Source organism: Zalophus californianus, chromosome 1, assembly GCF_009762305.2.
Source record: "Zalophus californianus isolate mZalCal1 chromosome 1, mZalCal1.pri.v2, whole genome shotgun sequence".
In the NCBI taxonomy this organism is placed as follows: Eukaryota; Metazoa; Chordata; class Mammalia; order Carnivora; family Otariidae; genus Zalophus; species Zalophus californianus.
The window spans coordinates 98061912-98075526 of NC_045595.1; the positions used below are offsets into that span (position 1 = coordinate 98061912).

The window sequence follows — 13615 nt, forward strand, 5'->3', positions numbered from 1 at the left end:
TAAAGGAGACAATAAAGGCCTACAATCTATTATCAGACATTACCAAATCCAAAGAGCTGTGTAAATCAAAATCTTTTTTTGTACCAAATCTCATTTAACTGAACTTCTCACTTAAAGATGAGTATGTGTCATTGCAGAAACAGTTACGTAACCGACTATGGGATACTCTATCAGAATACTCTCTGTAGGGATACTCAATATTGAGTACATACACTACATTACCTTAAAAAATCTGAAAAATTCAGAATTCCTAAATGCAGCCTAGCTGGTCACAAAAATTTCCAATAAAGAACTGAAAACCTATACACGTAAAGCACTCAGAAAAGTGCCAGTGTTTAGTAAATGTTGGCTATTATCATAATGTTGTCTTTGATAATGCTAACTGCATCAGAGGTCAAATAGGAGTAAAATGGGTAACAAAAACAGATTCTCTTTCAAGGTGTTTACTGATAAAGGGAAGGTGAAAAATAGGATAGTCTGTGTTTTCTCACTTATTAACAGCTAATAGACTGAATATTTGTAAAGTGAAATCTAGCTATTTACCTGTAAAGAGTCTCTCTCCCCTTTCTCATAACTATCCTCATTCCTTACTTTTACCTTTTCTATATATATATTTAGGGATTTTTTCCCTTCTATTTCCTTGAGCAAAAGATTGTGTTACTCCTGTAAGCATGTTCATACTCTAGACACAAGTATACTGAAAAAAGTAGTTATTAAACTAGATGATAACCATCTGCTTAGTTCCCTAGAACACTATCAGCACCTCAATGCAGGAGAACACGCCTTCTTTATCTTTGTTTCACTTAGCATTAGTGCCTGTCAACAGGAATGAAGTAAGTGTGTACTGAGAATGAAATGAAATGAAATGAAAACCGGAACTCCAATCTTCTTTCCTCTCATATATGTAGGTTAATATATATAAGTTTTGAAAATTTAAAGCTATGACACAAAATAATAATAGAAACAACTTTGAGTATTTTACACTTATAGTTTTATGGCTTATTTCATATTCCTCTACTTAAATTATTTCTAATTAATATGGATAATTTACTCTCAGAATCTACACTAAGAAAAGCTTTAGAAATTTTAAAGTATAAATTTGAGAGAGGGACATGTTAGAAATTTTAAAAACCTCTTTATTAAGGTAAACTGCATATGTTTAAAGTATATAATTTAATGAATTTTTATGTATGTGTATACCCACTTATGTTTGAATTTTAACTGAATTAAGTCAAATGAAAGAAAACCAGCTAAAATCAGAGAAGTTTTATATAAATGATCCAACACTGGTCTGTAAGTAGGAAGATTTATGATCATACCGGTTTATTGCACAATTCCAAAAGCTTGTCTGTTAGGCGAGTTGCATCTCCAATAAATTTTTCTAAGGATTTTTTCATGTGAATAGCTTTATTTAGGATTTCCTTGCATCTGTTCACACGCATGGGATAAGAAGACTGTCATAAAAGAATTAAATGTAGTTTTATACAAGATCTTTTTAAAAAACCCAGAATTTTGATAGACACAAATCAACTTAAAAAGTGTTCATGATGAGAATTTATGTTGTTTCAAATTTCCTGGAAATCAATTTGGCAATGCTCTCAACAACCATAAAAATGCTGTTATCCTATGACCTCCTGAATTCCCTTCTTAGAATCTATCCTGGTAGAATAATCAGAAATGAGAATAAATACAGATGTGTCTAGATGCATTTACTACAAGAGCAAAAAAATGGAAACACAACAGTTAAATAAATTATTGAAAATAATTATAGACTACTATATAATTTTACATAATTATTAAAATTGTGTCTTCAAAGAATATTTAATGCATAGGAGCATGCTATGGTAACAATGTTAGGTGAAAAATATCAAATTATGTATCTCTATAATCCAAATTTGGCATTAAAATATGCATAGAAAATACACAAAAAGAGAGAAGACCATCAATAGTAGAATTAGTGAATTTTAGTTTTCTTTTTTATATCTGTGTATTTTCCAAATTCTCTAAATATTTATAATTAGATATATTTACCACCTTATAAATGCCCATTAATAATGCAATAAAGTTTTTCTATTATTAAGAGCTTAGATACTTTGGATAAAACACTTTGAAAAAATAGCCTACTATTTTATACCACGCACGAATAGTTTATTTGACTTCATAGAGAAAAAACATGCTGAATTCTTTGATCTTAACATACTAGTCCTTTCATTTGATGTGGTAAATATTTCTGAATTTTAAAATGATACAAATGCTTTAATTTCTTTTTTTCAAATATTTAAAATTTATGTTTTGCTATTAATCTAAGAAAGAAACACTGGAACTTGCATCTTCATATTAGCATTAAATAATCACTGCCATATAAAATGGAAAAAGACACTGTCGTGATTACTATATTACCTTTGACACAGCTGTCATCATCCACATTGCTTGTTGAGGATACGCAAGAAACACTTTGGCTATAATTTCCATCAAGACAACAAAAACTTCATCATGAGAATGACAAATTCGGGAGATCAACTGTGAAAAAGCAGTCAAAAACTGATATGGTGCTAAGTGATTTGTGTGCTCTGTGATAACCTTGTTTATTTTAGCTAAATCACTTCTCATTTGTACACGATCGGAACGGCCAGCTGGAAAAAAATCAAAGTTAAAAAAACAGAGAAGAAAAAACAGTATATCAGTTCATTTCACAGAAGAAAAACTGTTTTAAAAACAGCTTTACATTATTCCCACACCCAAAGCTAGATCACTTGCCAAATTGTGAACATAGTTGTCTTTGTCTAAATAGGAAAACATATTTAGAGCCATTAAAAAACTCAAGGGCTATTAATTTTCACTAGAAACACAGAACAAACCACACTTCACTATAATTTTTAGGGTAAATTATTTGGCTTAAACTAGTTTCTCTCAATATGTGTTAGGTTCAGGAAGGAATGAGCAGATTCTCATTTGCAGGGCACCTGGATGGCTCAGTCGTTAAGTTGTCTGCCTTTGGCTCAGGTCATGATCACAGGGTCCTGGGATTGAGTCCCACATCGGGCTCCCTGCTCTGCCTGCTTCTCCCTCTCCCACTTCCCCTGCTTGTGTTCCCTCTCTCGCTGTGTCTCTCTGTCAAATAAATCAATAAAATCTTTAAAAAAAATTATAAAAAAAAAAGATTCTCATTTGCAGCCTTGAACTGCAACATGTCTATGCATTTAGTGTTTCTCCTCTTTGTTATAACATTCTTGCTCACACTTATATTCAATCTAATTTATCAAATTCATTCCTAGCTTTTTGTAAGTTAGACTGTCAAGCCAAATGTGACTTTATACCAAAGTTAAAATTTTTCTTAACCCTTAAAATTTTTACATAAAAAAATTATACCTTTTTCCCACTCGTATGCCTTAGCACCAAAATCAAGCCATAGTGATAACATTCGCGGCATTGACTGATATATGAATTGGTTTCCATATTGTAGAGATCTGCAATTATATAGAAAAGATGTTATTAACATAGTGCTTTTTTCACATTAGATGGATTAAAATGTAAAGACTTAAACTACCACTTGACAGATATAAACAGAAAATGTTTGCAGGATCAAATAATTATCTAAAAGTATCCTTGACATGGGGCACCTGGGTGGCTCAGTCGGTTAAGCTGCCTTTGGCTCTGGTCATGATCTCAGGGTCCTGGGATCAATCCCCACATTGGGCTCCCTGATCAGCAGGGAGTCTGCTTCTCCTCCTGCCCCTCCCCCCACCTCGTGCTCACCTGCTTACTCTCTCTCTCAAATAAATAAATAAAATCTTAAAAAGAATGAATGGAATGTCATTATTACTTCTTAGGAAATAATACGTGAAAATATAAACAGGCATGAGACAATACACTATGTGATTATAATACACTAAAATATAAAATCAAGTTATATTTTACCTGTTATCTAGTCTAAGAGATAAGCTCTTTCTACAAGACTAATGTCAAAATCATTTACATGATTTACATATTTCTTAGCAGAATGAGCAGGAAGGAGACATCCCATTGGTAATTATAACCAATAAATATATTACATTTAGGATCTCCTGGAATTCTAGGGTGGGGGATTCAGGAGATGAGGGTGTGGAATGGGAAGGACACTTAACTTTCATTGTGTAATATTGATACTACAGAATTTAAAAATATAAATGCACCTTACTTTTTCCATTAATAAAGTTATTTTTTAAAAGGAATAAAGAATGCTACAAAGAAAAAATTTATATCTCATCTAAAGTTAAAGATTGAATCAGTGGTAAAGCAGAAAACATCCTGAATACACTAAAACCTGTGATAACAGTTCAAGATCAAGAGTCACTCGGATATATTTAATCAGCACACATCAGTTCTCACACTTACCTGCCAAAATGAAGAACTATATACCGAATGAGATCACCCTGCTTTTCCATTTTGTTGTCTGTGACCATGGGCATCAATTTGTCATAGTACTTGGCAAGGTAAAAATGCCCATCCTCCCACTCTGGCAGGAACAAGGTCACATCCTGTAAAAGACAACACTCACCTAAGAAACCCCCATACTATACTGGGAAATAACGTATGAATAGATGATTAGGGATCAAAAAGTGTAAGACCCACACGTAGGCAGAGCAAAGCCAAAGGCAGAGTGACTCTTTCATTTGGATAAAGAATTCTCTTAGAAAGGTTTTCTCAGGATGGCTGGTTGGTTCTGGTGAGTTGTCCACTGGACAACATGAAATAGTGTTGGGATAATTAGCTATTTAGGGAAAGAAAACTCTATTTACATTGCTACTTTATATGTCATCAAAATAATTTCCAGATGGATTAAAGTTTTTTTGAAAGTGTTTATATATTTTTATTATTAAAAAAAATCTCAGTGAAAAGAAAATATCAAAGCTCAGAGGAAAGAACTGACTTTAAGAGCATAAACATATGGTTAAAAAAATTACATCTTATTTTTCTCCAAGATCTTTCATGGGTTATTGCGCTCCCTCTCAACACCCTTAAAATCAGGCTTCTGGGGCGCCTGGGTGGCTCAGTCGTTAAGCGTCTGCCTTCGGGTCAGGTTATGATCCCAAGGTCCTGGGATCGAGCCCCACATCGGGCTCCCTGCTCCGCAGGAAGCCTGCTTCTCTCTCTCCCACTCCTGCTTGTGTTCCTGCTCTCGCTATTTCTCTGTCGAATAAATAAATAAAATCTTTAAAAAAAAATCAGGCTTCTAAGAATTCACCTCTCATTCACTCCTCAAACTATTTCTTCATGGTTTCAGTCTTTGGCATTCCCCAAAAGCAGCTCCTTAAATCTAAAAGATCTTCCCAATTCTGATCTCATTTGTTAGCATCTGTTTCTGTTGTCCACACCATTTCCTCTTGGAAACACTTTCTTCCCTCAGCTTCAGTGAGGCCACAATCTTCCAAGTTTTCTCCTACCTTTCTGGCCACTCCTACTCTGTCCCGTCATTTCCTTTCCCTTTCCCCGCCTTTTAAGTATTTGTGTTTATTTTAAAACAATGAAATGTGATAGAAAACACATAGAATGGCTGACTGTAAAAAAAATTTTTTAATGAAGTTCCACACTTAATTCAAGCAAGTATGAGAACATAGTTTGAACTAGGAACATAAATGAGATCTTGAGTTTCCCCTGAACCTAATCCTGCAAATTTTAGATGGCAACCTGCCTGTGGATAGAGAGAATGACATGACCAGATGTATGGAACAGATGCTGGATTCATGTGCCCAACCAGCCACAGGGACAAGGCTGCCAGTATCCCTTCCCCACCTAGTCATAGAAGCAAAGGGAATAAGGAAATATACTAAAATTTCTTTTAAAAAGATATTTTTCAGTCTGGTTTTAACCATCATTTTACCCTCCTTCTTTCCTCTTACCTGTCTCCTCCTTTCTTCTTTTCTGGTTTAAGTTTTTAAAATTTATTTTGGAAAATAAAATTTACATACAGAAAAATATACAAATCTTATAAGTATAGCTTGATCAATTATCACAAAGTGATCACATACAAGAACTCCAGGAACACAAGCTCCCCTATTCACCCTCCCAATCACTACCTCCTTTCTTTTCCCTGAAAATAACCACTGCTATAGAGTGAATGTCTGTGTCCACCCACTCCCAAATTCATGTTGAAGCCTAATCCCCAAAGTGATAATATTTGGAGGTAGGGCCTTTGGGGCGTGATTAGGTCATGATGATGGAACCCTCATGGATAAGATTAGTGCCCTTATAACAGAGACCCCTAAGAGTCCCCTCACCCCTTCTGCTTATAATAAGATGACAGTCTATGAACCAGGAAGCAGGCCCTCATCAAACACCAAATGTATAGCACCTTGATCTTACTTCCCAGCCTCCAGGACTGTGAGAGATAAATGTCTGTTGTTTAAGTCACCCAGTTTATGTTATATGTTTATTATAGTATATGGTTCTTATAGCAGCCCAAAAAGACAACCACTATTTGAATTTCTAATACAGTAATTTCATTTTGCCCATTTTTGAATTTTATATAAATGGAAACATACTACATGTATTATTTTCTATCCAGCTTTTTTCATTAAACATTATGTTTGTGAAATCAATGGAAGCTGTTGCATATAACTTTGGTTTGTTGGTTTTCTTCGCTACATAGTATTCCATTATAGGAATACCCTACAACTTGTTTAACCATTCTTCCCCTCCCCCAACCTCTTGGTTATCCATTCTGTAACCAACTGACATTTGAGTTACTTCCAGAGTAAAATCTACAAATGATGTTGTTATACACATTTTTGAACATATCCTATAGAGACAAGTAGAACGGCTGGGTCACAGTATTATCACCTTGAGGAGATAATGCCAAATTGTTCTCCAAAATGATTATACCAATTTACACTTCCAGCAACATTGCATAAGAGTCTAAATGCTCTAGTCTAACATTTGGAGTTGTTAATCTTTAAATTTTCGCTTTTTAATAGGTATACAGCGTTGCCTTGTAATGTTTTGAATTTGCATCTATGCCTGTCTACTATAATTCAATACATTTTATTTGTTTTTGGTCATTTATATATTTACTTCCGTAAGTCTTCCATACAATTCTTGTCTCAGGTTTCTTATTGACTTTCAAGAATTCTTACTGTATTTTGGATATGAGCCTCTTATCATTTATGTGTTGCAAGTATCTTCTAATCTATGGCTTGCCTCTACATTCATAATGGTATCTTTTCATGAACAGAAATTCGTATTATTAATGTGGTCAAATTTATCAATCATTTCTTTCATAGTTGGTCATTTTGGTCTGTTTAAGAAGTCCTGACCTACTTCTAGGTTTGAAGATACTCTCCTATATAATGCTTTGGAAACTTTATCATTTTGCCTTTCACATTTAGATCCACAATCTACCTGAAGTTTACCTTTGTTAATGGTGTGAAGAAAGGATCAAGTTTGACTTTTTTTTCCTAAAAGATAACCAAATGATACACCATTTATTAAAAAGACTATCCCTAGGGGCGCCTAGGTGGCTCAGTGGGTTAAGCATCTAACTCTTGATTTTGGCTCAGGTGATGATTTTAGGGTCTTGGGATCGAGCCCCGTGTTAGGCTCTGCACTGGACATGGAGCCTGCTCAGGATTCTCTCTCTCTCTGCCCCTTCCCCATCCCCAACCAGGCGTGCACGCTCTCCAAAAAAAAAAAAAGACTATTCCTCATGGCTACTTAGGCCATCATGACAGAGCTTTAGGAATGTAGCTAGAGTAATCAGATTCTAACTTTGGTATCATAAAGGCTTCTCTCCCTCCTCCACCAACCCAGGCTTCAGCGCAAGAGATGTAAGACCTGGAGTATCTGCTATAAATTTTGCTGTGGGGATGCCTGGGTGGCTCAGTCGTTAAGTGTCTGCCTTTGGCTCAAGTCATGATCCCAGGGTCCTGTGATCGAGTGCTGCATTGGGCTCCCTGCTCTGCAGGAAGCCTGCTTCTCCCTCTCCCACTCCCCCTGCTTGTGTTCCCTCTCTCGCTGTCTCTGTCAAATAAATAAATAAAACTTTATAAATAAATAAATAAATAAATTTTGTTGTGAAGAATTAGTGAGTTTTTATGTGCCTCACAAGTTAGAAGAAATTCAGATATCTCCAACTGGGAGAGTGAAACTTATAAAGTATGACTTTAGGATGTGCCTCATTGCTACTGCCCTTTAGTACAGTATATATATATATATTATTTTTTTGAAGATTTATTTATTTTGAGAGACAGCACACAGGAGGGGCAAAGGGAGAGGGAGAGAAACTTTTTTTTTTAAAGATTTTATTTATTTATTTGACAGAGAGAAAGAGAGAACAAGTAGGCAGAGCATCAGGCAGAGGGAGAGGGAGAAGCAGGCTCTCTGCTGAGCAGAGCCCGATGTGGGGCTAGATCCCAGGACCCTGGGATCATGATCCGAGCCAAAGGCAGACACCTAACCAACTGAGCCACCCGGATGCCCAAGGGGGAGAAAGTCTTAAGCAGACTCCACAGGCTGAGTGTGGAGCCAGACACAGGGCCCCATCTCACAACCTTGAGATCACTACCTGAGCCAAAACCAAGAGTTGGTCACTTAACTGTCTATACCACACAGGCGCCCCAAAGTACTGTATTTTTGTGAAAAGGTTTATTTATTTTTTTTTTTTGAGAGAAAGCGTGAGTGAGCACATGCGCAGGGGGAGGGGCAGAGGGAGAGGGAAAGAATCCCAAGCAGATTCCCTGCTGACTGTGGAGCTCAATGCAGGGCTCCACCTCACAACCCTGAGATTACTACCTGAGTCACAATCAGGAGTCAGACATGCAACCAACTGAACCTCCCAGGTGCCCCAGTATATTTTTTGATGAGAAGAAGGAAGGTTAGTTACTTTGGTGGCATGGTACCTTTTTTTTTTTTAAGATTTATTTATTTGAGAAAGAGAGAGCATGCACGTGAGTGGGGGGAGAGGGAGAGAGAGAATCTTAAGGAGACTCCCCACTGAACATGGAGCCTGACTCAGGGCTCCATCTCACAACCCAAGAGATCATGACCTGAGCCAAAAATCATAAGTTGGACACGTAACTGAGTCACCCAGGCGCCCCTCCGTGGAACCTTCTTGTAAACAAGGCAACAGGGGCTAGGCTCCCACTATGTATCCTACTCAGAACTCAACACTGCCAGGATCTAAACATGAGTGTTTCACCTACTTTATAGCTCTTGGTCCCATTTAGGTCTTTCTTTCTTTTTTTTCTTTTATTTATTTATTTGAGAGAGAGAATGAGATGGAGAGAGAGCATGAGAGGGGAGAGGGTCAGAGGGAGAAGCAGACTCCCTGCTGAGCAGGGAGCCCGATGCGGGACTCGATCCCAGGACTCCAGGATCATGACCTGAGCTGAAGGCAGTCGCTTAACCAACTGAGCCACCCAGGCGCCCTTTCTTTTTTTTTTTAAATATCTTCCATTTATCTCCTTACCATTGTCATGTTTTTCTCTAGGCTTAAGCATATTTATGGTAGTGATTTTATTTTATTTTTTTAAAGATTTTATTTATTTATTTGACAGAGAGGGAGAGAGCACAAGCAGGGGGAGCAGCAGGCAGAGGGAAAGGGAGAAGCAGACTCCCTGCTGAGCAGGGAGCCTGATGCAGGGCCTGATCCCAGGACCCTGGGATCATGACCTGAGGTGAAGGCAAACATTTAACCAACTAAGCCACCCAGGCACCCCTATGGTAGTGATTTTAAAGTCCTCATCTGAAGCATATTTATGATAGTTGTTTTAAAGTCCTTATCTGCTCATTTCATCATCTTTACCATATCTGGGCCTATTTCTATTGACTGATTTTTCTTTTGTGTATAGCTCATATATTCCTGCCTCTATATATTTAGAGTAATTTTTTACTGGAGGCCAGACATAGGTCATTTTTATGTTGCTGAGTTTTAGATTTTGTTATATTCCTTTAAAGAGTGGTAGACTTTGATTTGGTAGGCAGTAATGTTGCTTGCAAATCTGCTTAATCCTTTTAGTGTTTTGATGCTTTTGTAGGATGGATGTAGAGTAGCCTTTAGTCTAGGGCTAATTAAACCCACTTCTAAGGTGTGACCCTTTGAGAGTCTCTATGTATTATGTATGCAATGAGGCCTCTTGCCTAGCTAGTAGAATTCTGAATGATTCTCAATCCTATGTAAGCTCTGGAAATTGTTCTTCTTACAGCACTTCCTAATATCCCCATCCCTCAAGCGATTGTTCTTTCCCCGATAACTGTTTCCTGCCAGGCCTCACAAAGTGTTGAGCTATACACGTGCAGCTTGGGATTCGGCCAAAGACGCAGGTGGATTCCTGCACAGATCTGGAACTGTCTCTGTTGAACTCCTTTTTCTCACTTTGCCACACAAATTCTAAAAATCATCTGCTCTTACTTTATTATTTCCAAATTCTACATTCTTTGTTTTTACTTTTTCTTTTTCAGTTCCTTTCCTAACTCCTTGAGGTGAATACTTAGCTCATTAATTTTGGGGCTTTATTTTCTTCTAACATACACAAATAAAATTTTAAATTCTCTTTAAGAATGGCTTTACTCTTTATCCGAATCCTACAGGTTTGTTTTTTTTTTTAAGTTTTGTTTATTTTTTTTTTAGTAACCTCTACACCCAATGTGGGGTTTGAACTCATGACCCCAAGATCAAGAATCATATAGCTCTTCTAAGCCAGCCAGGTGCTCCCCCATACTACAGGTTTTGTTATGTCATATTTTATTATCATTCAGTTTATTATAATTATTTTATAATTACAGATGACTTTTAAATTTCCACTGCAATTTCTTCTTTGACTCATGGGTTATTAGGAAGTAACTCCCTTATAACACCATCCATGTAAAGCTTAATACTTAGTAAGGAAGGTATACATTGTGTTTCTTCAAAAAATTTCAGGATACAATGTGGTTAACTTTGAGGAAGGCAAAAGAGTGGGTCACAGAATGCTAATAATATTCTACTTCTTAACCTGGGTGGTGGTTTCTTGAGTGTATTTGCTTTGTGATAATTCTTCTTATGCTTTCCACACACTAAAAAGTAAAAAAGTTTCCTGGCTATTTTTAAACATGTGTTCTTCCATATGGACTTTAAAATCATTTTATACATTTTCTTGGGTGCCTGGATGGCTCAGTTGGATAGTATCTGCCTTTGGCTCAGGTCATGATCCCAGAGTCCTGGGATCAAGACCCACATCAGGCTCCCTGCTCAGCCAAGAGCCTGCTTCTCCCTCTCCCTCTGCCTGCTGCTCCCTCTGCTTGTGTGCTCTCTCTGTCAAATAAATAATCTTTAAAAAATAAATAAAATAAAATCATTTTAGACATTTTCTAAACAAACAAAAGATTGAGTTCTTAATGAAACTGCATTATACATATATTTACCTTATATTTTTTCATAACTGCATTGCTTTCAAAGTTAGCTGTTTCTTCCATAAAGCGGCCCACTAGTAGCATAGCTCGACCATGGATTAACATGTTCTTACTCTCAGTTGGGGTTTTATTTTCAGGAAAACATAATTCAACACCCTTCTGAAGAACAATTAGTGCCTGATGAACATCACCCTAAAAGGAAAATGGCAACAACAGCCTTTTAAGATATTTCTGTTTTCTGAAAAACAAAATCATTAGTACTTGAAGTCCATTAAGTATGTTTTATGTATAAATCTTTGTAATTTCATGTTCACCTCTCATTTCCCTCCTACAAAAGTAAAATCCTAAAAAGGAAGCAAAGCTTCATTTCATGTAGAACTCATATTCATTCATTCATTCACTCATTTTTATAGTCAAAGTACAAGGAACTGAAGATATATGTAGATGGATGGGGATAAACAAACATGAATAAATCAAAATTTCTGGCTTAAAAAAGTTCATAGTTCAAGTGAGGAAGTAGACTCTGTAAAACAGCAACACAATGCTAAAAACTATTAACAGGAATATATATGGGTATTATTAAGGACAGAGAAGGAAGGGAATCTCCTACAACTATATGACAATACAGGAAAATGGAGGAGAGCAGCACTCAGGAAAAGTTACCAGATAAGGAAAATCTGAATTAGGTTTTAAAGAATGAGTAGCAATATTCAGTGAAGGACATTCTTGGTAAAAGGATAATAATTTGGGGCGCCTGGGTAGCTCAATCGATTAAGCACCTGACTCTTGATCTCAGCTCAGGTCTTGATCTCAGGGTTTAGGGGGAAAAAAAAAAGGAATAATAACTCTACTTGGAGAAGGTGAGTAGTCTGGTTTTAGCTAAAGCCTAAAGGGTTTATGAGATAGTGAGTGATAAATGAAGTTGAAGAGGTAGACTGAAACTCAATCAGAAAAAGTCTTGTATACTTTCTAGAGGTCAGACTTAATCATAAAGGCATGAAGAATACTTCAAAAGATTTTAATAAGAGGAGTTACATGATTCAATGTGCATTTTAGAAAGATCACAAACTGCAGTCATGTGCACAGAGAAATAGACTCAGAAAAAAAAAAGGCTATTAATATTATTAGAGGCTATAAATGCTAAGGGCATAAATGAAAGCAGCAGAGATAAATAAGAGAGAGGATTCAAAAGATGTCTTTCTATAACTTTCAAATATGCAGTAAGGTATTATTAACTACAGTTACCATGCTGTACATTACACCATGACTTATTTATTTTATAACTGGAAGTTTGTATCAAAGTATCAAAAGACGGGGCACCTACGTGGTTCAGTTGGTAAAGCACACAACTTTTTTTTTTTTTTTAAGAGAGAGCGAGTGTGTGGGAGGCTATATCTCAGGACCCTGAGATCATGACCTGAGCTGAAATCAAGAGTCAAAAGATTAACCGACTGAGACACCCAGGTGCCCCAAGCTTGCAACACTTGCTCTCAGAGTGATGAGTTCGAGACTCAGGTTGGAGGTAGAGTTTTTTAAGGGAAAAAAAAATCAAAAGATATTTCTAAGGAAAATTTAGTCTCCACTTGGATGTGGAAAATGAAGGAAAGGAAGGAGTTCAAAATGATGCCCAGATTTCTGTCTCAGATGAAAGGATACAATAGAGTCCTATTTAGAAAAACTGAGAATAGAGAAGCAGTTATTGAACAGTAAATGATACTGCATTTTGAACATACTGAATTTATGGTATTACAATACATAGACTAATGCTAGCTCAGAAAATGACCAGGTACTGACAAGCATAAGGTGAATCATTACTTTCGCCTCCACAATCACAGATGGTACCAGCTATAGTTGCTAAATGTCAATTTCAGAACATGCAATGCTTACAACTAATTCTAGACTGGTGGCAAGCATAAGAAGATATGTAAGTAATAACCATTTAAATCTGGGGCATCATCTTTGCAAGTAGTTCAGATACTCAAAAAGCCTCTTTCTCATTACTATTGCTTCAGTCTGGGGATTGCTGGGGACTTTTGTTCTTATGCTAAGCCCTTCCTGATAGGCTAGATTAGAAATTAATCTTGACAATAAAACTGGACTAATTAGCTATCAAGGATAACTAGGGAACAGTGTTATTTTCATTTAACAAATATCTTTTGAGTGCCTATTACATGGCACCCTGTATATATATAGGAGGTAAAAACAAAGTAAAAATTGGCTGCTTCCCTCAAGAAAAAAAAGGAAAACAGAT

At 36.4% G+C, this 13615-nt stretch overlaps 1 protein-coding gene across 4 annotated transcripts in view; it reads right to left on the minus strand.

Annotated features, from left to right (window-relative positions):
• ATR (ATR serine/threonine kinase) overlaps window positions 1–13615 on the minus strand; it is a 94956-nt gene that overhangs the window by 16503 nt on the left and 64838 nt on the right. For all 4 annotated transcript variants that reach the window (XM_027584272.2, XM_027584273.2, XM_027584271.2 and 1 more), the window contains 5 exons: window positions 11377–11556; window positions 4375–4517; window positions 3370–3467; window positions 2401–2633; window positions 1320–1454 (listed from right to left, as the gene is read on the minus strand). In XM_027584272.2, coding sequence (XP_027440073.1) covers window positions 1320–1454; window positions 2401–2633; window positions 3370–3467; window positions 4375–4517; window positions 11377–11556 — 789 coding nt within the window. The remainder of the gene's footprint in view (window positions 1–1319; window positions 1455–2400; window positions 2634–3369; window positions 3468–4374; window positions 4518–11376; window positions 11557–13615) is intronic.